The 24994-nt window shown below is 31.4% G+C and overlaps 2 protein-coding genes across 4 annotated transcripts; both read left to right on the forward strand.

Annotated features, from left to right (window-relative positions):
- The first annotated feature begins 11379 nt into the window (after positions 1-11379).
- Positions 11380-15070, forward strand: LOC105789108 (uncharacterized). Of its 3 annotated transcripts, none has more exons than XM_012616338.2 (7): positions 11380-11641; positions 12238-12715; positions 13988-14132; positions 14215-14351; positions 14444-14503; positions 14598-14666; positions 14767-15070. In XM_012616338.2, exons 2-7 carry the CDS (start codon positions 12524-12526, stop codon positions 14860-14862), a joined length of 699 nt encoding a protein of 232 aa, XP_012471792.1. In that variant the 5' UTR covers positions 11380-11641; positions 12238-12523; the 3' UTR covers positions 14863-15070. The 3 variants fall into 3 exon arrangements, with proteins under 3 accessions (XP_012471792.1, XP_012471793.1, XP_052483589.1); XM_012616339.2 differs by having other exon boundaries at positions 13988-14111; XM_052627629.1 differs by lacking the exon at positions 11380-11641 and adding an exon at positions 11772-12025.
- Positions 15071-21768: 6698 nt separating this feature from the next.
- Positions 21769-24882, forward strand: LOC105789109 (probable E3 ubiquitin-protein ligase RHB1A). The gene is made up of 5 exons (XM_012616340.2): positions 21769-21914; positions 22908-23060; positions 23677-24109; positions 24207-24316; positions 24410-24882. Exons 2-5 carry the CDS (start codon positions 22992-22994, stop codon positions 24437-24439), a joined length of 642 nt encoding a protein of 213 aa, XP_012471794.1. The 5' UTR covers positions 21769-21914; positions 22908-22991; the 3' UTR covers positions 24440-24882.
- Positions 24883-24994: the final 112 nt, after the last annotated feature.

Below are 24994 nucleotides of genomic sequence, written 5' to 3' on the forward strand. Positions count from 1 at the left end.
TTTATTATAAGTCCCTGTACTATATCAAAAAAATCAATTTAACCACTTTACTATTAAAAATAATATTTTAGTCCCAGACGTTCAAAAAACTGACATTTTAAAATTACACATTAGCTTTCCTGTTAGAGGAATGATGTTATTTAACAACGGCTGACGTATTGAACTTGTATGCGTAAAAGTATCATAAAAGCTCCTGTATTAAGAGTCAAATTACATTTTATTTTCTTTATTAAAAAAATATACAAATTAGTTCTCTTATGTTAGAATAGAGAACAAACTGGCCCCTTTTTTGTTAAAAAATTTCTCCACTTTTACTATTAAAAACTGGCGTAACAGGGTTGATAGAATAATTAAACAGTAGCACTTTGTTTTGTGTGCCACGTGTACCTTATTTAATGTATAGGGATCAATTTTTAACAATAGAAATGGATAAAAAATTTTAACAAAATGAACAGTTTACTCTTTAATTTAATGTTTAGGGACTAATTTACTCATGTTTTTTAGTTGAGAGGCAAAATACAATGCGACATTTAGTACAAAAGTCTCCATGATACTTTTATCAATGGAATGGCGTGGTTTAATGGTGATTAACATGTACCAAACTACAAATAATTTAAACACAACAATTATGTAAAAAAAACCCGAAAACGATTGGTGATTAAATTATATCATTTCATTAAAAGTAAATTAATTAGCAGGGACTAAAATGTTAACTTTTTAAACCTACAGAACTAAAATATTCTTTTTAATAATAAAAAATTAAACTGAACTTTAGTGCAGATTTTTAACCCACACATTGGAATCAATTTTGGCGGGAAAAAAACATTTCACACGTAGAGACAAATTATCCATTATCTTTTTCTTACTCAACTTCAAGGAAACCTCCATGCTTGCCCTTATTCAATTTTGAAAAAAAAACATCCAAAAGAAATTAATTATTAATATCAGAATCAGACAAAAAATATGTTGGAAAAAAAAAGTTAATTGGTCAATTTTAGAGAGTGCGTGAAAACACATCCAATTAAGTGTGCTTTTTATATAGTTGGCAGGAAAATGCATTCAGTTAGACGAGTTTTCCTGTTAACATGATAAAAAAAGTACACTCAACTGGACGTAATTATCGAAAAGCGCATCCAATTAAAAGTGTATTCCTTAACATGTTAGCAGAAAATTTCACTTTATTGAACGCGCTTTCATACTTTCTCTTCAAAAACGATCTATTTCTTTAATTTTTTTAAAAAAAAACCTATTTGACCAATTAACTTTTATTTTTGGTATATTTTGTTAATTTAGCTAAAATATATATTATTTTTCACTAAAAAATATGTATATTAATTAAATTTCACTTAAATTAAAAGGTTAACTTTAGAAAATATAATTTGTTTGAATATGTAAAGTAAAATGAAATAAATTTTTATATAAAATATAAATAAATTGTTTTATTGAGCTTTGATTGATGCAGTTGGGTGGGTAAGTTTGAAATTTTGAAATGCTACAAAGTTTGTTTTTAAAGCAATGCCTCTTTAAAAAAAAAAAACAAGAAAGGGAACATGTGGGGTCAGTAAAGGGCCCACACTTTGAATCCTAAAATCTAGAAGCGGGCTTTTAGATTAGATTAGAAATGCGCTCCAGCTGCATAACCGAACTTCAAATCATATTTCAAATTTATTTAACTTTTTCCCACTAAAACAATAATTATGATTTTTTTTAAGGTATAATGTAAAATTGTTTAGTCTTTATTTTTTTAATTAAATTCGTTTATTAATTTTTCAAAATAATCGAATACCATCTTTTAATAAAAGTGTTAGCTAAAATATTAATTTTTTAACAATGTCGGCCTGTAACCCGTGTAACGGTAAGTGGATACAAAGGGCAGGTAGAGCCCTGCTCCAAAATTTTTGAAAAATTATAATTTGGTTATAAATTAATATAAGAGAAAACTCTATTTAGTGCTTTAAAAATGATAAATTAATACATGAAAAAAAATCTATATTTAACATCTCAAAACATTATAATTCCATTTTGGCCTCTGCTTAAAAACATTTCTAGATTCGCATGTGTATTTTATGTTGACATGATATTATATGTTTTATATGACACGTTAATAATTAATTTAAAATTATAAAATTAAAAAAATAGCATGAACTGCATATGAATTGTCATACGAGTTATCATGTTTGAAAAATTAACATTTTAGTCAATATATCCGCTTAAAACTTAATTTTAGTTTAAAAAAAGAAACAAATTGATAAAGAATGTAAATATTAAGAGCTAAATTGTCATTATACCAAAAAAATTAACACTTTCTTCTTTTATTATCTATTTATATATCAATTGTATGTAAATGGTAATCTAATAATTTTTAAAGGCTAAATAGGTTAAATATGTCAATTTTTTTAACTGGTCGAATAATTTCTTTTTTTTCAAGATTTAGGGAAATATGTTGAGTGTAAAAAGCGCGTTCAGTTGAACAAGTTTTCTTGCCAACTATATGAAAAACTTGCTCAACTGGACTAACTTTTCTGCCAATTGTGTAGAAAGTACACCCAATTGGACGTACTTTCAGACTCTCTCTAAAATCGACCTATTTCCTTAAATTTTGAAAAACGATCAATTTAGTCCATTAAAAAGAATCACCATATATTGACTATTTAATCCTTTCTAAATGATGAAATTAATTATATATTTGGATTTGGATATGTAATGAAATTAATTTTCTTTAGAAAAATTACGTCATCTTTTACTAACCGAATTTAAAAAATTGGAAGTGTATGAGATAAATAATAATAATTTTGATAGGTGTAGTGTAATAATAGTACGAGTTTTGGTTGCTAGGATAAGATCCGACAGCTGTGTCTCTAACACGTGTACGTTGTAGGCTTCTCTTTCTTGGAACAACCGGTCATCGGCTTGGCTTTGGTTTTTGGACTAAATCAGCTCCGCTTGGCTATTTGTTAATGCTAAATTACAAAATATCCGGTCGAAACGACAGCGTCGTGGATAATCGGGTGAATCCTAGCCGCTGAAAATCACTGTCGGATATCTTCTAAACGAGTCCTGAAAATAGAACGTTTTGGAAGGACATTTGGAAAAGAAGAAAAAGAAAACAAACAAACCGTCCTTGCTCTTCGTAAGAGGTGTTCATGAATCGGGATTGAAATTCGATTTTAAAAAATTTAATTCGAACTGGTCTGCTCAAGTCTGTCAAAATGACTGTTTCGTTGTTCAAAAATAAAAATAATGATTTTATTAAATTTAATTAAAAATATAAAAATGATTTTATATTATTATTTTAAAATAATAAAACGAATCAAATCTGGCCCGTCCAAAATTGAAAAATATAAATTATGTCTAATGTTTATAGAATCAGGTCCAATCGGTTGGATCACGAATCGATCAGTACATCAGGCAGGTTGAACAAGACTACAACATCTGTTGAACCGAATTTTATAATTTTTTTATATATAATTTGTAAAGCTTTTACGATGTTTTTAATAATTTATTTGATGTGAGTCGATAATTTAATTAGTTCAACCACTAATTTAGTTCTAAAAATTTTATCTAAACTCGACCCAAAAAGAACTGAGGAGGCTGTTTGGGCTATGAGCACCTTTACTTTGCATCTGTTTTAAAATTTTAAAACAAAAAATTTCACAATAAAGTTAAAACCCTTTTAGTACGATTTAATATTATTTATTTATCATTTTAGGGAAATTTTTGTATTGTACACATCACGTTTAAGAAAAGATATAGAAAAACTAATAATATTTTCGTCCATATATAGCACCTTCTTAATTATTAAATTAAGAGAAATTATTTTTTTACCCTTTCCATCATATTATTCATGGTCTCTTTTTAATTTTTAATCATATTTTAAATATGAACTTTTTAATTTTAATTTTGGTAATTTTTTTTATCTTAAACCTTAAACCCCAAACTCGAACTTTTTGGGTTTATAATTTAAGTTCAGGGTTTGGAGTTTGTGGTTCATGGTTTGAATTCAAGTTTGGGTTCGAGGTTTAGGATTCAAGATTCGAGATTTAGAGTTTGAGTAAAAAGGTTATGTACCAAACTTGAATTCAAACCATGAACCACAAACTCTAAACCCTGAACTTAAATTATAAATCCAAAAAGTTCGAGTTTGGGGTTTAAGGTTTAGGATAAAAAATTACCAAAATTATATGTCAATTACATGAAAAAAACTATTGATTTGTCATTAAATAATTGGAAATGAACCATGAATAATGGGGTGAGAAGGGTATATCACCTTCTTAATTACTAAATTAAGAGAAATTATTATTTTTTATCATTTCCATCATGTCATTTATGGTCTCTTTTTAATTATTTATTGATATTTCAGTAATTTTTTTCTATGTCATTGGCATATAATTTTGGTTATTTTTTTACCCAAACTTCAAATCTCAAATCCTGGATCCTAAATCCCGAACTCGAACCCGCACCTTGAATCTTGGACCTCGAACCTAAACTCAAACTCAAACTCAAACCCTAAATCCTAAACCTCAAACTTTAAATCCTAAACTTGAATCCTAAACCCAAAGAGTTCAGGTTCGGGATTTAAATTTCAAGGTAACAAAATTACCAAAATTATATGTCAATTATATGAAAAAAATACTAATTTGTCACTAAATAATTGAAAAATAACTGTGAATAATGTAGTGCGAAAGGCTTATAAAATAAATTTTCTCAAATTAAAGATCTAAGTCCCAAAAAAATTCAATATTGAAAATAATGTTTTGTATAATATTTATAGACAAAGAATTCAATTATTAGAGGGTTGGATATTATTTAGAGGTGTTCATGCGCCGGGCGGCCCGGCTCGGCCCGACGGCCCGTCCGAAATATGGGAGGGTTTGGGTAAAAATATAGGCCCGAAATATGGGTTTGGGCAAAAAAATGAGGTCCGTTTAAAAAAACGGGTCAGGCCTTGGGCACGACCTTTTTTTGCCTGGGCCCGGCCCGAATATATAATAAAAAATATATTTTTATATTTTTTATATTTTAAATTTTTTTTTATATATATTTTTAAAAAAATTGGTGTTTATTTAAAAAAAACGGGCCGGGCCGGGCTCGGGCCTAAGATTTTTTTTCTCGGGCCGGGCTTGGACCAAATTTTAGGCCCATATTTCGGCCCGGGCCTAGTATGCGGGCCAAAATTTTTTTATGGGCCCAGCCCATGAACACCTCTAATATTATTGTATGATAAGTTTCGACTTTGGATAGAAAAAAAATAAAAATAAAGAGAGCTTGGATTATTTAATAAACAATTTAATCTTTTAAGATATCGGTGGATATTTTAATCTTTTTAATAAAAAAGTTTTTTTTAAGTAATTGTATTATTTTATTTATTATTTTAACGAAATCTACCTTTTTTTCCATACTAATTAACATTCATTCAAGATATTGTTCATGACATGTATATTACCTTTTGCAAGGTTGAAGTTGTATGAAATTTTAACTTTTATAATAAAATGGTGGTGAATGTTGCTAAATTATTACCATCTGTTTTGATCCGTTATGGATATATAATAATAAAATTATTATCACTTTCATGAATATTGGATGCATCATTGGATACAATGTTTAGAACTATTTATAATTTTCTTTCCAACTCTTAAATAAGAGGATAAATACGCTTTAGTTTGCTCGAACCCATGTCCTCTTGCATTGACAATAATATCAATATCAACTGAGCTAAAACTAAGCTGTCAAAGGTAAGCAAATATTTAAATATAGTGCTTCAAAAAAACAATTTAAAACATAAAATATATGAAAACTTTTTTGTAACTCGTTATTACATTTTTACCCTTTTTAACAGTTATCTATATACAAAGATAAAATGCTATCTTTGTATAGTGGAACGAGGCACGACAATCAATCACCATAATTATTTCATACTCATAGTTCATAAAAAAAAAAGCATACTCCACTCCAGCTTGTATTCACTTTTTTTAAAAGAATCTTTTAAAATTCATCGGACAGCTTGAGTTTTGTCATTCTTAGAGACAATACATCTGACTATCCTCTGACATTGGCCCTAAACTAAAAAATATATTTTCAAAGCCTTTTATCTATGACACGTTGCATATCATGAAACTTTATAAATGATTTTACATTTGAGAGCATTGAAACTTTTACCAAAGTATTTAGTACATGCCAAAAGGATATCCTATTATATTATATAATGTAGTAGTGAAAACTTATACAACAAGGATAAATGATTGATGGGAAGGAGGGACCAAATTGAAGAAATAATGAAAAACAGGAACATAAGGCATAAATAAGCATTTAATGGAGTCACGAAGGATTCGTGTGTGGCCGTATAAACCATGCAGAACAATGTTTTTCACAACAAACAAGGAACCCAGGGGCCCCACAAGATCACTATCAACCCAGTCCCGATAACACTGGGTCCCATCCCAATAATACCACCGAAATAACACAACTATTACAATTTACTCTAATAATTGAAAAAACAAAATAGTTTTGGCGGTAATAGTTAAAAGTTACCCTAAACTATCAAAATAGTCATTTTTGTTTACTAAATTATATTTTAGTCACTTATGTTAACATGTTATAACATTTTAGTCATTAAGCAATTAATTTCTATTAACGGTGTAAACGTAAGCTGACATAGCACGTTAAATAATCATTTCAAACAAAAATTTTAGGTTAAATTATATATTTAGTCCCCATATTTTTCTTTTATGTTATTTTAACTTTTTTTCTTTTTTATTTTCATTCCTTCGCTTCTCCTTTTGTTTTACTCCTTCTTCATTTCTTTTAACGTAGTTTTTATGTTTTCTATTTGTTAAAATTAGTCCCTATACTTTTATTTTTGAACAATTTAAATTTTTCTTTTATTTATTTATTTTCCTTTTCTTCTTCCCTTTAAATTTAACAAATGGAAAACATAGAAAAGCTACATTAAAAGAGATAGAGAATGAAGGAAAACCGAGGAAGAAGCAGAAGAGATAAAAAATAAAGAAAAAAAAAGAAAGTTAAAAGAACATAAATGAAAAAATAAATTGCTCAAAATGAAAAAAATATGGAGACCAATTGTATTTGTAACCTAATTTTTTTTGTTTGAAATGATGATTTAACGTATCACGTCAGCTTACCATTACATCATTAACAACAATTAATGGCTCAGTGACTAAAATGTTACAACACGTTAATGTAAGTGACTAAAACATAACATTTCAAACATAATTAACTAAAATGTAACCTGAATTAAACAAATTTGACTATTTTAATAGTTTACCCATTTATTCAATAATCAGGTTATTCGCCTAGAATTGAAGGTCTATTTAAAATTTGAAAGGTTTAATTACAAATATTAGGTATGGAACTGAGTTTGGATAAATAGAAAGTTTACTTGAAATTTAGAATGGTTTAAACAATAGTGTTTTCTATCCAAACACAAAAAATATGATCTAGGTGTTTTAGTGTTTGTGTTTTAAAGTGAAATTATTAAAATATCCTTCTTTATATTAACTATTTCAAAATATTTAAAATTTAAAATTATTTTATATTTTATATATCATTATATCAAATTATTTAAATATCATTTACAAATATCTTTGTATTAGATTATTCAAATATTTCATGTATAATTAATTTTAAAATAATTCATATTAATTAATTAAAAATATTTAATTTTCAGATGTTATCAAGTCTCTTAAAACTATTGCATATTGAGAGCCTTATATAAGTTTATGTATTGAGTATTTGAGAATACTTTATTGTTCATCGAGGAATGTATTTGTGAGTGCATTTGAGAGTAAACAACGTATGTTTATAACCTAAGTTCTTAAGGGTAGAATTTAGAGGTGAGTGTTCTAGGTCTTTAAGATACATAAGTGATGTTGCTATACTTGGTGAGTGATAGAACTTTCACTAGTTGTATCGAGGATTAAAGATGGTGGAATTACTTACTAAGTTAGGCTTTGCAGACGTAAGGGAATCGAATTGCATATACAATCTTTAGTAGCACTTGTTTACTCTGTTTTATTAGTTAATCAGAGTGGTAACGAAGTGACCACTGTAGCCAAGTACTTCCAGTCAAGCATTTAGTTTCTATGCAATTAGCAACTGTGTGATTCAACAATGTCTAAAATGGATATTTTGGCTTTCCACCGTAATTTTTAACAACAATGTCAAACACCCATAACTACAAATTGTTCTTTTCAAAAGCATTTTTTCAAAATTAAGCTTTTCAAAAACACTTCTCAATCGTAATAACGGTGCCCAACTAGCCTTAATTAGAATTCAATTAAGATTATATAAATTTGACACTAACATTTAAGGATATCATATACAATCTAGCAAGTTGAGTTATTTTTAGGTCCAGTTAATCTAATTCATGCCTATTCAAAATTTAAAACTTTTAGGTTAGTTTTGTTTGGGTCAATTTCAAGTCAAGTTATTTCAAGTTTGGATCATTTCATTTTAGGTCATTTTAAGTTCGATTCTTTTTAGGATTTCCTCATTTTAGATTTTGATCACTTTTTGTTCAAACCATTACAGGTTGTTTGGGTAATTTCGAGTTAAAATTTAGTTCAAGTGAATTCAAAATGTTAAAATTTAGAAGCAAACCAGAGATACATTAACTTGATCAAATCGTTAAAATTTGCATTTTATCCTCGCCATTATCAAATAAACTTGACAATGAACACTGATCAATTAAGAAAAAACTACCAAAAGTCCTAAGAGACCCACCGTATCAGTAATGCAGAAAAGGTTAAGTCTCATATGACTTATCTTTCTCATCATTATCTTGAATCTATCACCATCACTATGATTTTATCATAATAAAACTCTTGGAGAACGGTACTTAATAGATCTAGTGGCACTATTATATTGGAAAATTTCACACATGCACTAGAACATGACTAGAAATTGAAAATTGAAAACAAAACCACATATGCTTCCAAAGGAAACAAAGTTGACAAAACAAAAACTACAAAAAATGTGGAAAAAAAATAAAACCATAAAACTGTGGACAAAACCACGATAATATGAACTAAAATTTAAAACAAAATAAAATCATGAAAATATTGTTGTAAAAGTTGCGACCTAACAACTAGTCTGAATGTCACCACCACTGCCAACAAAACAAAAATTTAGTTTGAAAAAAATTAAAGCTACTAATATGTTTGACACAAATGCAATAATATGTTTGACGCGTTAGATTTTGAAAATAATCAAACTTAATAAATAATAGTTATCATTTGGTAATGACTAAAATTTTTCAAATTTTTAAAAATAAAGGAACTGAAATTACCAAATTAAAGTACATGGGCTAAATCCACTACTCATGCAAAGTACAAAATCTAATAATAGAATTTGATCCAAATCAAAGCATAAGTTAAAATGTGAAAGAAAAGGCTTATATATATCAAGAAAGCCCTTAAGAAAATGTGAAAAAATCAATTAAACCCATGTATTATTTTTCACCCAATTAAGCTGAAGTCGTTAATTAAAATAATTAATTGAGCCCCTCAATTAATGATTTTTGTCATTGACCATGTTGACTATTAAAATAAATTAACGAACCAATCAGATGGTGAAGTGTGGCAACTTTAGGTTTAATCTAATATTTTCTCATAAAATGATTACAAAATCGAAAAATTAAAAAAGTAGAAAAAAGAATTATTAAAATTTATAAATTTTATTAAAAATAAAATATTTGAAAAATTTTAAATTTATATAAACTTATAAAATTATAATAAAAATATAAAAATATTATAATACTATAAAAATTAAAATATAATTCTAATAAAATTTAAAATATATTTAAAAAATTTAAAATTTTATAAAATGTATTAAAATTCTAAATAATTCTTAAAAAAACATAGAAAATTATAACAAATTATTAAAAATTATAAAATTGATAAAGACCTATAAAAAATCATAAAAACTTGAATTGGACTAGATTAGTCGGTTGAATCGGTTAGACTGAAATCGGTAAAGGTATTGGTCTAGAGAAAGTCATTAGGTCGTTTGACCTAGGAACCAGGCGGTGGAACCAGTTTTTTAAAAATAGTTTTAGTGTTTTATTTAATTTAATTGAATGAACTAGTCAAATTGGCTAACTGGTGGCCAGACTGTTTTGACTATTGAATCGGTTTTGAGAATCTCAGTCAAAATATTTCATTCTAACATATGTTAAAAGTTGGATAACAAAATTTTGGTTAGATAAAAATATTAAAATAAAAATAAAAAAGCCGGTTCAATTGTTCGGTTCCCAGGTCAACTGATCTAATAACTTTCTCTGAATCGATGCTGTAATACCCAATTTTTCTGCCCGGGCCCATACAAAATAAAAACACAACAGACCCAATTACTCATCTACAGACTAAACCCAAAAATTCAGCCCAATTACATTAACCCTAGCCCAGTCCAGAAACCCTAGCCCTTTCTGCTATGAGCCTCTGGGCAAGTCGTCCCATTGTACTTCTTGAATTCCGGCATCTTAAACTTATGAGGGAGTACCAAATCAGGAACTAAGCTCAGCTCTTTAGCGTCAATCCCACGACAGCTTTCAGTGACTTCCATCGCCCTGAATTTCTCCTCGAGCCATTTGCACCTTTCCTCTAGCAGCTTTGGTAACTCCTCCTTTATTCGGTGGGCCGATCACACCTTAATAAAGGATCGGTGGCGACTCCAGTTTTTATTTTTAAGTTGAAACTAAAATTTTTGTTTTCAAAAAACGGTTTCGACAGATACCTTTGTCAATTTCAATCTAACCGGTCTGATTGATTGGTATGATCCGGTTTAAGTTCTTATGATTTTTTAATAATTTTCATAAGTTTATATCAATTTTAATATTTTAAATAATTTTTTATAAGTTTTTAAGAATTTTAATACGTTTTTATAAAATTTTAAATAATTTAAATATGTTTAATTAATTTTATAATTTATTAAAAATTTTAAATATCATTTGTAATATTTATAAGTTTTAGTCTGTTCTATAATTTTTATAAAATTATATTAATTTTAATATTTTTATATTTTAAACTATAATATTTAATTGGATGCGAATTTAATAATTGATTATTTAAAGATTCTGTTGAGGGCTTGTTTAAGGTATAAGGCAAAAACACACACGATAGCTCGGCTCAAATAACAGTTTAGCCGAGTCATCCCCAAACGCAAAATAAAAAATATAAACAAAACCGGGTATAGCCGGTAGAAAAAAGAAAAAGAAAGGAGTGACCGTACGGCACATGGCAGGTCGTTTCCATGGCAGTTGGTAAGCATTTAGTGTGCTTTTCCCACCATCCCCCTTTCCCTTTCTCTCTCTCATAAATTCTTTTCTATACTTTTCTTTTTCTCTCTCTCCCTTTTTTTCCTTCTATTTTCTCACTTAATTTTCCCATTTTCTTTTTTCTTTTTTTTTCTTTCTTCTATTAAATTTTTCTCTTAAAAGCTGTGCATTTCCCAGTTTTTTTTTTCTGCTCAGTTCATAGCCGTTTTTCTTTTCTATCTCTTCTTATCCATTTGTTTTAAGTCACCATTCAGTATTCACTACAGATCCGTTACGAACCCAAAATCCATCTCGTACTCTGTTTTTTCTTTCTTCGTTCAATCGTTTCGCATTTTTCTCGTGCTCTTGCAGGTACATCAGATTTTTTGGGTTTAACTTTTGTTCTCTTTTATTCAATGCAAGATTCTCTTATAATACCCAAAAAAAAAACTTGTTAATTCCCACTTGGGTTTTTGATTTTTTTTTTTATATATATTGAATTTGAGCAGAACTTGAAAGTGAGAAACATTGCTCTGTTTTAATACAGTTTCCTGGAAAAAAAACTGCAGCAAATAGAATTTTACCTCTACTTTTTGGCTCTTTTTCTCTCTCTGTTTTTAGATTTAATGGGTTTTTGAAGTGTATACCCAAGTTTAATTTCTTGTTTCTAAATGCTTACCTCATAAGGTTAAATGGGCTTTCTTCATCACTAAAACCTTTGTTTTATAGTTGGGATTCCTTATCTTTCTTTATATGGTAAAAATTCTCTCAGCAACCAAACATATTTTTTTTTCTTTGTAAGTTATTGATGTGTACAATTCAGCTTTACAAAAATCTTTTTCCTTTTGTTTTTTTCACGGGTTGATGTTGATGATTAGCAGAAATATGACAATTCTGATTGTGTTTCAATTTCTTAATACATACAAAACGGGTTTCAAATATAACTCAAAATCTTGCTTGTTTTTCAGGTGGTATCATCAACAAGCTTTATCAAGAAGAAACTAAATTATGAGATAGCATCCCCTTCTTTGCTTTTTCTTTTTTTGAGGGGGGGAGGGAGAGGGTTTCATTAATTGATATCAATCCAAGTCCCGTGAATCAGTGAATTGGTTTTCTCTAAACCCAAAACTCACATTCAAAATCTGGGTTTCTCTTTTTTTCCAGAAATTTTAAATTAAATGCGAAGATAATTGCGGAGTTTTTGAGGATCTGGGTATTTTTGAGAATCGACTAACAGAAGGGAAAAAAAAAAGAATGTTGGAGCAGGAATTGTGTTCATCTCGGGTACTGTCACCGTTCAGGGAAGAAAGCGGCGACGAAGAGCTATCGGTTTTACCGAGACACACCAAAGTTATTGTCACTGGAAACAATAGAACAAAGTCAGTATTGGTTGGTTTACAAGGCGTAGTCAAGAAAGCTGTGGGCCTTGGTGGTTGGCATTGGCTGGTATTTTCCGCTCTTTACCTTCATTATTATTGGCTGCTTCTTTTTTTAATGCAAATTCACCTTAATCAATATGATTTTTTCAAGTCTTAGGTTGTTACTAATTTTGGGTTTTAAAAAAAAAAGAACCTTTGATTTGGAGTAACTATGGTCTATGGTTTCTAAGTCTTACCAACGTGGTCCTTAATTGGTGTGGATTATTCTTTGGAGTAACTATGGTCTATGCTTTTTCCATAGGGCATTGTAATTGTTTTACATATCCATATCAGATATGGATACGGCTAGATTCTCGTTTTATATATATATATATATATATATATATATTCGGAACATCTCTACTTATCTCTCAATTTCAAAAAAATTAGAACAACTTAATTTTCGTCTATTTGGAGAGTGAGTAACTAATGGAAAGTTTTAATGTTTTCATCAATTGTATATGGATTTAATTGGTACAATAATAAATTTAGTGCTTAAAGTGTACACATTTGTCAATTTGGTCATGGTTTAACAAATTTAGCCTGCAAGAGGCTGAATTCAAGACTAGTTTGACAAAATGCGTAAATATCAAGGACTAAATTTGTTATTATATCGATCAAAATTATGAGCAAAAGAAATTATTTTATGGACTTTTCTCACCGCATTATCCTTGGTCCCTTTCTGATTATTTAACAACATTTCAGCAATCTTTTTCATGTTATTGACACTTAATTTTGGTAATTTTTTAACACTGAACCCTAAATCCAAACTTGAATGTTGAATCCCAAACTCAAATTCTAAATCTTGAACCCCTATTCAGGATTCAAGGTTCGTGATTTGGGATTTAAAATTCAGGGTAAAAAATTATCAAAATTATGTATCAATGACATGAAAAAAATTGATGAAATGTTATTAAATAATTGAAAGTAGATCATGGATGATGCGGTGGGAATGGTCCATAAAATAATTTTTCGTACAAGTGATAGAAGAATTATATTTGGTTGCTGTCTGCATCAATTTTTAAGGAAGTTGAGCATATCCGTGTTAGTGAACATAAAGCTTTTAACTTTTGGTTAGCCTTTTATCGGTTTTTTAATTGGGGAAGACGGACCAGACATCATCTTAGTTTATGATGTTGTGTCCTTAATGAAACTGGTTATGATAAGATTTGTTTTTTTAATTTGGATATACCTTTGCGGCTAAACCCTTTTTTTTTATAGCTAGTGAGCACTTACTTTGTTGACTTTTTTTTGTGGAAGAATCATATTATGTGACGCACTAGTGCTTGCCATTTTCAAGGTTTTGAAGAATGGCGTTGAAGTCAAGTTGCAAAGAAACGCATTGAGCGTGTTGGAACATCCTACCGGCAACGAAGTAGACGATGATCATGATTTGGATAACTCGAGCAGTGGCTCCGACATTGGTGAGAAAGACCATGATTTCCGTAAGTCAAAACAGTTTTAACTAAAAATCATCGATGTCGGTTTTAACATAATGGATCATCCCCTTTTCGTCTCTTTGATCAGCTAGTAGCATCGAGTTCCAGAGGCCAGCGAAACCCAGAGTTCGACATACGAAACCTTGGGTTCCATCTGCATCCATGAAATCAACGAATCGTAACGGTTACAGAGATGTCCGATCCATTATTCATGCGCCACAATCGGTTAGTGTCCACCCAACTTTAACCATTGCACATACCCTTAATTTCATCGAACACTTTCTGACTGTATTGTGTTTGTCTTCCGATATCTGAAGGTAAATTTGGCAAGACTCGATACCAACTCGTTACGAAGATATTGCAAACACTTCAAACTCGTACGTCCTTCGAACCGTTTACCTCGGTGAATTTTTTTTTCAAGGATGTAAATGAAAAGTATGGTTAGAGTTCTTTTGTTTGGAATTTTTGTAGGGTGGCATCAATGCTTATTCACCAAGGGAACAACTGCTTAATACTGTGCAGCAGCATTTTATGTCACAGGTCCAACATCCATCCATCCACACATACATATACATGAATGCATGGTTACCATGGTTATGCTACTCTGCTTGAACCTAACATCCGTTTTATTTATATACAGCTGCCGTTGAACGAGGTACACGTGATATCGGAATTCATCACAGCGGCTAAGAGACTGAAAACGGTAGACGGTGACACCAAGGGTGAGCAACTTTGAGTGTTGTCAAACATTGTATAATTTACATACATATCTTTAACTCTAACCTTAGATTAGAATCTAATTTGAAAAAAAAAAGACTAATTGGGAAGAGTTGTCGCTCAACCGACCAACCGGATTCTAACCTTTGTAATATAGAGGGTCTATGCCCTTTTGTTAATTTTCTTCTAGTATATCTACTATTTCCAACAATGCAATTTACCCCTTACCCCTTTCATGGACTTCACTGAAACTTACTACTAGCGACTGAAATCTCCGAACAAAATTTGAGATTTAATCTCTGTATTTAAAAGTTAAAATATTTTTTAAGGTAAATTATAAAAGTAGTCATTTTTATTTGTTGTAGATTATATTTTAGTTATTTATGTTTGAAATGTTATTTTTAGTCAGTTTATCGTTAAGTTCTTACGTGGTAGTTTAATTGAGTTTTAACTATCAATTTGGATGTTTAATTGAGATGAGAATCGTTTTTCAGTTAAAATGAAAAAACCTAAAAGAAAAAGGAGTAATAGTTTTTTCAGTTCAAGTTGTAATTAATTTAAAATTTTAATTAATTAAATTTACTTAATTAAAAATTATTCTTGTTTAAGTTAGATATTCAAGTTGGCATTTAAAATTTATCATTAGGGAGGTAATAAAATTTAATGGTAGAATAATTATTTCATAACAGAACGATAACGTAAGTGATTAAAACGTAATATTTTAAATATAAGTGATTAAAATGTAATTTAAGTTAAATAAAAGTGATTATTTTTAAAATTTTTTAAAGGCAATCTTCATATAATTGACAGAAGAAATAAATTTAATTTTTAATTTGGGATTAAAATCTCAAATTAGAAAAAAAAAATTGCATATTGAAAACCTTTTTAATTATAGTTTGACTAGCGGAAAGTAAAGCCAGCCCACAATTATAAGGAAAATGATGATAGGGGGAAGCCGTGCAGGCTGGCATTTGGTGGCATGGAGAATTGTGCAACAGTAGGTGATGGGGACATATGGATTTCCCATTTGCTTCTTAATTATTTGCCGCTGCTGATGGTTAAAATTGAAAATGGGTGTTTTGACTTTTTTGCCCCTACTTATTTCATCATTGGCACGGGCATTCATGGCAGACGGCATTGTCGCTTAGCCATTAGTGGAGTGGGCTATAATACAACTTTCCAGATATTTCAGACTAGCAATGGACCCATACCCTCAATCAAATCAACAATACTATTTTCTTTACAAAAATAAATATTGAAATGGAAAAAGATTTAATAATTATGTAATAAATAAAAATATTTTTTTATAAAATATTAATTTAAATTCATCATGAAAAATAATTTTTATTAAAATAATATTTTAAGAAAATTAAAATTAAAATTTTAATTAATATAATTAACGATGTTAATATTGTTAACATCAATATTTTAATTAAATTTAAAGTTATCATGATGTATGTACAAGGAAAGAGCAAGGCAACCACCCAAAAAAATATAGTTAAATTTTTGAATTTTTTAAAATTATATTTTGAAAAAATAAATTAAAATTTTAAAAGGTAAAAAAATTGTTTTGTTTTTAAGTTTGTTATACCTTTACTTGGTTGGAACACGTGGTGACACGAGAAATGACTTGAGAACACCCATAAATGATATTCCACATTGCACTACCTAGGCCACGCACTAATAGCAGTCCTCCACTAGGCCACCTGTTATTAGTGGGTGTATTCTTATACCTAAGAGAACATAACACTAACGGGAAGCATAACAACTCCGTACAACTTCAGCATATTAGAGTAGGCTTCCATTTGATAATAATCAGCACATGACAAATTTGTCACTTGATCGAGCCACCACCCATGCTATCCCATACGTAACACTATCAAGCATGGAGACCTTCCCCTATATACACCTAACGGCATAATGAAGAAATGATTTTTTCCCAACCTTCAACTATCTTAAATGTCACAATCTCCTCTCCTCCATTATTTCCTTACTTCGGGTCCCCCTTGCTCAGGAGAACTAACCTCTTTATCTCCACCATCATCTTTTCTTGTCTCTTCCTATGTTGTATCATGATATCAGCAATTGATGCGGTAAGCATGTACTGAACCATGGCTCCTTCTTCAACTAATACCCCTGCTAACCTAACAAACCTTAAAACAAAGCTTCCTTCAAACCAAACATAAACCCAACTACCTGTTTCAACTCAATCACTTGCATCACTCTCTCAGCCACTAGCCATCAATCTTAACCAAACAACACTATGTTACTCTTAGTCTCCACCTGGTGTTTCTTCCTCTCTGCTCAGATATGCTTACCCCATACTACCACTATCCTCCCCCAAGCTGGTGGTTTACCGCATCTCCCCAGGTCGGTGCTGCCACCACTCTTATTGATTAAGTCTCTCAGCACCAAAACCTGGCTCTTAGCAGCAAGTCACGAAGACGCAGAAGAAGACATGCCGCCTAGAAGCGCAACTCTCTAAGGAACAACACCAATTTCAGGAACAACAGAAACGCCAACGCCTACTAGACCTAAAAAATGCCCAGAATAAGCAGTTGATTGCGGAACTTAAGGCGAGTAGAAACCAGCTAGGGAAACCGAAAACCTCAAGAGGAGGACAGAACTCAGTTCACCCTCTGCAGGCAGCATGACCAAAAGTAACAGAATGATCCACTTGTTATAATAATCACCTAATTAGTTCCTAAGCCAGAGCCCTCCATGATAATTATACCTCATTGGAAAGAACAAATGCAAGTGCTAAAGATGAAGTAGTGTTTTTTTTTTTTTTTTTTATTAGAGCTAAAGATGAAGTAGTTGTAAGAATTCTGAGGGCCTAAAACTAATGAAGCTTGTTGGAGTTATTCCAATGAACCTTTTGTTGCAGAGGTATTAGCCTATAACCTCCTATCGTCCTTTAAAATTTCCCAAGGTCTCTTATGGTGGTTTAGGAGACCCAAAAGATCATTTGGCCCACTACAACAACCACATGAACATCCTCGGTGCATCCGGCGAAATCAAGTGTCGGGCCGTCTTTATGACGCTTACACATACCGCCCCAGCATGGTATCTACCCTGCCAAGAGGCTCCATCCGCACCTTCTCATGAGCCGATTTTTGGCCAACAAGACATTGCAACAATCTCTTGTGTACCGCATGTCCATTTTCCATAAACATGGTCAATCCCTCCGTGATTTTGTGAGACGATTCAATGCAGCCACAATGATAACAGAAGGAGCTTCAAATGATCTAGTCATCCATGCCTTCATTGCTGGCACAACCCACCAATTCCTCATGTACAACATTTCCCGGAACTTACCGGACAAGCTCTCGACACTGAATCAAATTGCCTACAGATTTGCTGAGAGTGACAAAATCTAGCAAAATAATGCCAAACTTTTCGCTCCCATGCGCTAGGACTCCTATCCTCCACACAATCCATCCCGTTCTTGTAGTTACGCGGGATAGTACCGGACTTGCCCTCCGGTAGGCAACCGCAAAAATAGACAGTACCATGCATTACCTCAGGGAGCGCAACGAATGGTCACTACCCTCAATTACCCGTCACTTAGAACCCATCAGAGATGACAAGAGTGGCCAAGACAAGAGGAACATGGCCCCCTACAACTGTTTTCGCACGTACCAAGAGCCAAGTAGAACATTAAAGGATACTAGAAAACCCTTTGCTAATGCTTCCGAGCCAACACCGTAGCAACTCCAATCATCATTGCTAGTTCTACAACGCTCCTGGGAATTGCACTGAGAACTGTATCCATCTAAAAAATGCCATTGAGTCGGTCATCCAATAGGACCACTTGAAGTAGTTTTTGGCACGAGAGCCACACCTGAGTAACCAAGTCTTATAATAGGGAGATAGGACCATCCAACACTCGGAGAGATGACAAGGGCAAACAACCTGTGCAGGGGGTTATTGATGTGTTGATCGAAGATAATGCAGAATGGGCCACTTCCAACTCTAAGCAGAAGGCTCATCTTCGGAGTATCATGTCTGTTGTTGCTCCACTAAAAAGCACAAGGCCATATTTTCCTAGCAATTCCAGTTCTTTGAGGCAAATGGGAAAGAAGAGTTAGATGCTGAGGGTGATGACCTTCTCGTAGTCTCAGGCACCATAGCCTCATTCCAAATAAAAAGGATCCTTATGGATACAGGGAGTTCAGCTGACATCTTCATTGCTAAGGCCTTGTACCAGATGGAACTCAAGGATTCCACCCTGAAGAAAGCTAGCCCGGTTTACGGCTTCGCCAGCCAGCTGATCGCACTGAAAGGATTGATCATTTTTCCAGTGACATTGGGCGACGATGAGCACATGGTCACAGAGATGGTCGAGCTTCAGCAATTTCACTTTATTTTAATTGATATAATAACAAATTTAGTCATCCAAGTTTACACATTTTATCTATTTATATATATGAAGCTAAAGTTCTTTTTTATATATATTTTCTTTTGAACCTTTTAGATTTTTTAAAATTTATATATTTTTCAGATAATTTATAAAATCAGGACTAAATTAATAGCATATGTAAACAATGAGAACTTAATTTGTTATTATATAAGCTAAAGCTATGTATAATTGACGGAAAATATTAATTGTCATGACTAACTATCCTTAGTTGGTTACTTTCACATATGACTATGATCAAATTGCTTTGTTTGTTTTAGAAGGACCAATTTGCTTAATATTTAAACTAAGAGGAATTGGACATGTGTTTTTGCCTAACTATTGATAATCTATAACTTAAATATATATATAGGGTAAACTACTTTAGCTGTCACTAGACTTGTCCATGGGCCGGGCCTACAAAAAAATGTTAGCCCGTTTACTAGGCCTGGCCCGGCCCGGCCCGACCCGAAATATGGGCCTGAGATTTTGCCCAGGCCCGGCCCGGAGAAAAAATATGGGGCCCGAGCCCGGCCCGTTTTAATTAAAATTAAAATTATTTTTTTAATAAAATTAAAACTAATTGTTATTAAAATTATCAAATTATTAATTGTATTAATTGTTGTAATAAAATCTAACATTTGATTAGTAAATTTATCAAATTATTAATTGTATTAATTGTATTAATTGTTGTAACAAAATCTAACATTTGATTAGTAAAACAAACTTGATGTTTTATTATTATTATTTTGTAACACTTGTCAAGGAAATGAAAGTAAATAAACTTGAAATAAAAAACTATTATATTTTAAAAATAATATATATATTTAATATTTTTCGGGCCGGGCCGGGTCCGGGCCAAAAAAAATCTTGCCCGAGGCTCGGCCCATTTTTTAAACGGGCCTAAATTTTTGCCCAAACCCATATTTCGGGCCTATATTTTTATCCAAACCCTCCCATATTTCGGGCGGGCCGTCGGGCCGGGCCGGGCCGCCCGGCCCATGGACAGGTCTAGTAGTCACTGAACTATGATTTTTCTGTTCTTTTGGTCACCCAATTATGAAAAATTATAAAATGATAACTAAATTATTCAATTTTATCTTTTTTGGTCACCCAACTATTTTAGATTTTTTGAAGTCTTCATTTTGGTGACCAAAAAAGGTAAACTTTTTTTCTCACCCAACTATCTTGGATTTTGGATGTTTCCATTTTGGTGACCAAAAAAGACAAAATTGAATAGTTGGGTGACCATTTTGTAATTTTTCATAGTTGGGTGATAAAAAAGAAACTTATTAATCGTTAGGTTATTATTTTGTAAATTTTCATAGTTAAGTGACCAAAAAAGAAAGAAAATCACAGTTGTTTGAGCTATATTGTAGTTTAGCCACCTATTTTATTTATTTAGTGTTGGCTTAATGCATAAATTGGTATTTGAGTCTGACATTTTTTTCTAATGTGGTACCTATGTTATTTTTGGTCCAATGTGGTTACTATATTTTGGTACTGAAGACAACAATGTTAACTTTTCGTGTTTAATTTAGGTTTTATAGTTGATTTGATGAAAATTCATAATTAATTATTAATGTTAGCAATTAACTTTCATCAACTTTAAAACCAAAATTAAATCACATCCATCGGGTTGTATTTGACAAATTAAACACAAAATTAAATAATTTTATAATTAAAACTAAATTTATTCTATTAAAAATCATGAAAAATTCAAACCTAATATAATATTAGCAATTAACTTTTATCAAATCAACTCTAAAATTAGGATTAAATACTAAAAAATTAACATTATTACCTTTGGAAACCAAAATATGTAAATTTTGCCAAATGCAAGTACCGGATTGAATCAAAAAATAACACAAGTACCACATTAGAAAAAAAATGTCAAATTCGAGTATCAAATGATGTATTACACCTTTCAATTTTAATGTATAACATGGATAAACATCATAGATTACGGAGTGAAGAAACCCCACAAAACAAGTCCAAAAAGTTGGTAAAAGATCTCTCCAGTCCATCTCAAAAAAATCAAAGCAATTTAATCTTTGTCAAATTTGAAATTGAGTAACTGAAGATAATTAATCACGACATTAATGTCTTTTGCCAATTGTACATAATTTTGATTGATATAGCAAAATATTTAACTATTAATGTTTACAAGCTTTGTCAATTTGGTCTTTATTCTAAAAAAATCAACGAATTTAACCTCAACATTACACAAATGTTGCAGGCTAAATTTGTTAAATCGGGACTAAATTGATAGAATGTCTAAAATTTGAAAGTTAAATTTGTTATTATGCCAATAAAAATTACATACAATTGACAGAAAACATTAACTCGACACTAATTGTCTTTAATTGCTCACTTTTGAAATTGAAAGGGATTAAATTACTCTTATCTTTTATAGGGACCAATTTGCTCAATATCAAAATCAGGAGGGACTGGAGAGGTCTTTTCACCAAAAAAAATTCTGCAGGATTCAATTTTAATGGAGAGTCTTCCTTTCTCACTGAAACTTGTTCTTTCTACACGAAACAAGCATATAACAGTTACACGCTCTAAAATAATGAAATAGAATCACGTTATTTTTTAATTTTTTAGTTCTTTTTAAAATTTCACTGGGAATTCTTGAATTAATTTCCAATCCAAGTTTCGATCAACAGGTATCCTCTTCATTTTTTTTCCTCATGGGAATATGGCTTCCCTATCTTCTTGATTGAATAATGGTTTTCTCTAGGGTTTTTTTAGTAAGCATAAGTTGATTAATTTTTCCCTCTTGTTAGCTCTTGGATTGTTGAGTTATTGATAAATTCTACTGGGTTTTTTCTCAATCTTGTGAAATCTAGTTGTTTGGCTTTAGCTATTGATTTTCTGTTCTTTTTTTTTTTTTCAATGTAAGATTCTTTTTCTACTATTACACTATCAATTTCAGCTATTTCGATGCCTTTTCTTATTGGATTAATTACTGTTTTAGTGCTTGCTGATGAAGAATAACTATAGGCAATTCATTCTTGTTTTTTTTTTTTTATATTGAATTTACCTATTTGTTATTACCATTATTTCAGCAGATGGGTTATTTATGTTGGGGTTTATCACAATCTTGTTTGTTTTTCAGTTTAGTTCATTGGTCTATTTGGATGAATTTATTTTGTAGTTCTTGATATGGAATTATAGCAGGACAGTTGAACTGAAAAGGGCTAAGGTCTTTGAACTTGGTTCATGTTGATTTTGGTTTTACATGAACATTCTGCTACTACTGTTGTTCAGAGTCTGCAAACTTTTGTATGTCCAGACGAAGAGTGAAATAGCAGCGAGCTTGACTTTGTTTTAGGATCTTATTCATGTTTTCTATCATCAGTGTGCTTGTATATGATAAGTATATGAAAGAAGCCAGATAATTATTTATTACTTTCTGTTGGGTTTTACTTATGTTCTATGAACTTCATGCTGTTGATTATTTTTCTGGAATTTCTATTAGATATTGGCATTTTTAGATCTATGAACCACATCAAACTGCCTCTATTTTTGCGTTATTAGTTACAATAGCTTTCATGTTGTCATGTGGCATTTGGGATGCTTATCGTTTACAGAGTTTACTGGATGGATTAATATTCTGTTTATGTCTTCAAAAGTGATTTTAATCTTTTTCTCAACAGATTCTCTCAGCTCGTGATGGTGTGGGATTCTAATGTAATGAGTAACAAGTAGTGTTATATAGGCTGCAGACAGAAGGGAAAGGAATGGGTGGTTGTTGCTGCTGTTGCTCTTCTGGAGGAGTTGAAATGAGTAGTGCACCAGCATATTATTATGTCAGTAAAATTTTCTTCCTATGTCTAATTGTTTTTCTCAATTTTCTTCTTTTAGTTTTTTCAGCCTAACCTTCTTATCCTTACTTCTCACGCTGCAACTAGCTTTGTATGTTTTGAACTCGGTTTCAGCTCATCCCATCAGTGTAGAGTACTATATATTTTATGAAGTGCCACACTGCAAAATTTCTTGGGTGAATGCATGATGTAGAATAAAATGAGTTTGAAGCACTTGAGAGTATCAAAATGTTTTAAACTCGCTGAAATATTGGGCCCTTTATTTTTTATGGATGTCTGGATGGAACTGATTATAAAATTTGTCACTCTTATTGAGTTGCTCAAGAATCATGACCTGATCACAAATTCACCATTACTAGTTGCTCATTTGTCATTATCTGCCCACCTGTACTTAATACTAAAACGGGTCAGAGTTGAACTGTAGAACAACCTGAGATTAGAAATGAATATTCAGAAGTTCTTGTTGACCTGTCCACTCTCATACTTATTATTTATTAGGAAGTAGTTGATCCCCATCCATAGGTAACTATATTGAACTAATTGCTTATCATATTGAATGCATTTTCGTTATCTTTGTTTGAGTTGAATTTTCTTCTAACAGTACCCACAAGCCTCAGATGAGCATGTTCCTTTATCATATCACAATGTTGCTGCCTCTGCCCTCTCAACCGGGCTCCTGGTTAACACAAATCTGGAGGTATCTGTTCCTGATGCTTATAGACCTCCGCCTGCTCCAATGCCATTTGATGCAGTTGTAGAACCTCCTCAGACTTCTTCAGTGATCCAAGGAATTCATAACAGTAAGAGCAATGAAACATTGCAAACGACAAATGTAAATTGCAGTCAAGGAACAGTTGCTGTAAATACTCAAGAGACTTCTATAAAATCCGAGAACACAAAGGAAGACTGCAAAGCACAATCCAATACAGATATTGAATCCTTAAAGGGGCTAGAAGTTGATATTTCAAAACCAGTTAAATCAATTGTGTCCACAAAGGAGGAGGAGGAGGATGTTTGTCCCACCTGTTTGGAAGGTATATCTTACCCATACATCATTATCTGCTAACTTCTGTTTTGACTTTCAAGTAGTAAGGTTGCTAAAAGAGCCTTTTTTTTGTTCTTTCCTGTTAGAGTATGATGCAGAAAATCCAAAAATTATCTCAAAATGCGAGCATCATTTTCACCTTGCATGTATTCTTGAATGGATGGAAAGAAGTGACACATGTCCTGTCTGTGATAAGGTTTATCTTAAAACTATATTCATCTCTCATAAGTCAATAGGAATTATTCTATATAACCTAGCGAAATAACAATCCAGTTTTCTTATCATGCAGGAAATGATATTCGACCTACTCACCGATTAGTTTCCTTCTGCTTGATGGACTCAGCTTTAGCTGCTTGAAGTTTGTTGTAAAGGTTACAACTTGCTAAACGCATCAGAATTTCAGTTTTTACTTTTTCCGTGTTTCATCATGTATTTAGTGGCACTGCTGCAGATTTGGCAATATTTTAGCTTCAAATTCCTTTTTCTTCATTTCCTTCTTAACAAATGAAAAGAAAAGGAGAAAGAAATGCAGAAAAAGTAAACAAAAACAGGTTTGGTACCATTTTAAAAGTTAATATTCATGGCCTATGTGTTACCCTAAATGTTTAGTTCAGGATGTCATTAGTTTCTACTCTCTGCCTTCACCAATGAGTGAGTACCTGAAGATGTATAAAATAGGGAACACAATACTATCATGCTGGTTTGTAATGCCTTCTTTGTCCAGAAAATCCTGCTTAGTTGCCCAAAGCAGCACATTATCTCTCTCTATGTGTCTCTCTCTCACGCACACACATATGTTTCCATGAGCCTGCAAATTCGTATCTTGCAAACTGATATCACCCTTCTTTTGTTGAATTGCTTTTGTAAATGGGAT

Source organism: Gossypium raimondii, chromosome 2 (assembly GCF_025698545.1).
Source record: "Gossypium raimondii isolate GPD5lz chromosome 2, ASM2569854v1, whole genome shotgun sequence".
Taxonomy (NCBI): domain Eukaryota; kingdom Viridiplantae; phylum Streptophyta; class Magnoliopsida; order Malvales; family Malvaceae; genus Gossypium; species Gossypium raimondii.

What these genes read in the sequence shown, in the direction of transcription:
- LOC105789109 (XM_012616340.2), top strand. Translation starts at nt 22,992, where the DNA reads ATGGGTGGTTGTTGCTGCTGTTGCTCTTCTGGAGGAGTTGAAATGAGT. An exon ending in GTGCACCAGCATATTATTAT is followed by an intron (nt 23,061 to 23,676) that starts GTCAGTAAAATT and finishes TTCTTCTAACAG; the next exon opens with TACCCACAAGCCTCAGATGA. An exon ending in CATGTCCTGTCTGTGATAAG is followed by an intron (nt 24,317 to 24,409) that starts GTTTATCTTAAA and finishes CTTATCATGCAG; the next exon opens with GAAATGATATTCGACCTACT.
- LOC105789108 (XM_012616338.2), top strand. Translation starts at nt 12,524, where the DNA reads ATGTTGGAGCAGGAATTGTGTTCATCTCGGGTACTGTCACCGTTCAGG. An exon ending in TTGGTGGTTGGCATTGGCTG is followed by an intron (nt 12,716 to 13,987) that starts GTATTTTCCGCT and finishes GCCATTTTCAAG; the next exon opens with GTTTTGAAGAATGGCGTTGA. An exon ending in TTATTCATGCGCCACAATCG is followed by an intron (nt 14,352 to 14,443) that starts GTTAGTGTCCAC and finishes CGATATCTGAAG; the next exon opens with GTAAATTTGGCAAGACTCGA.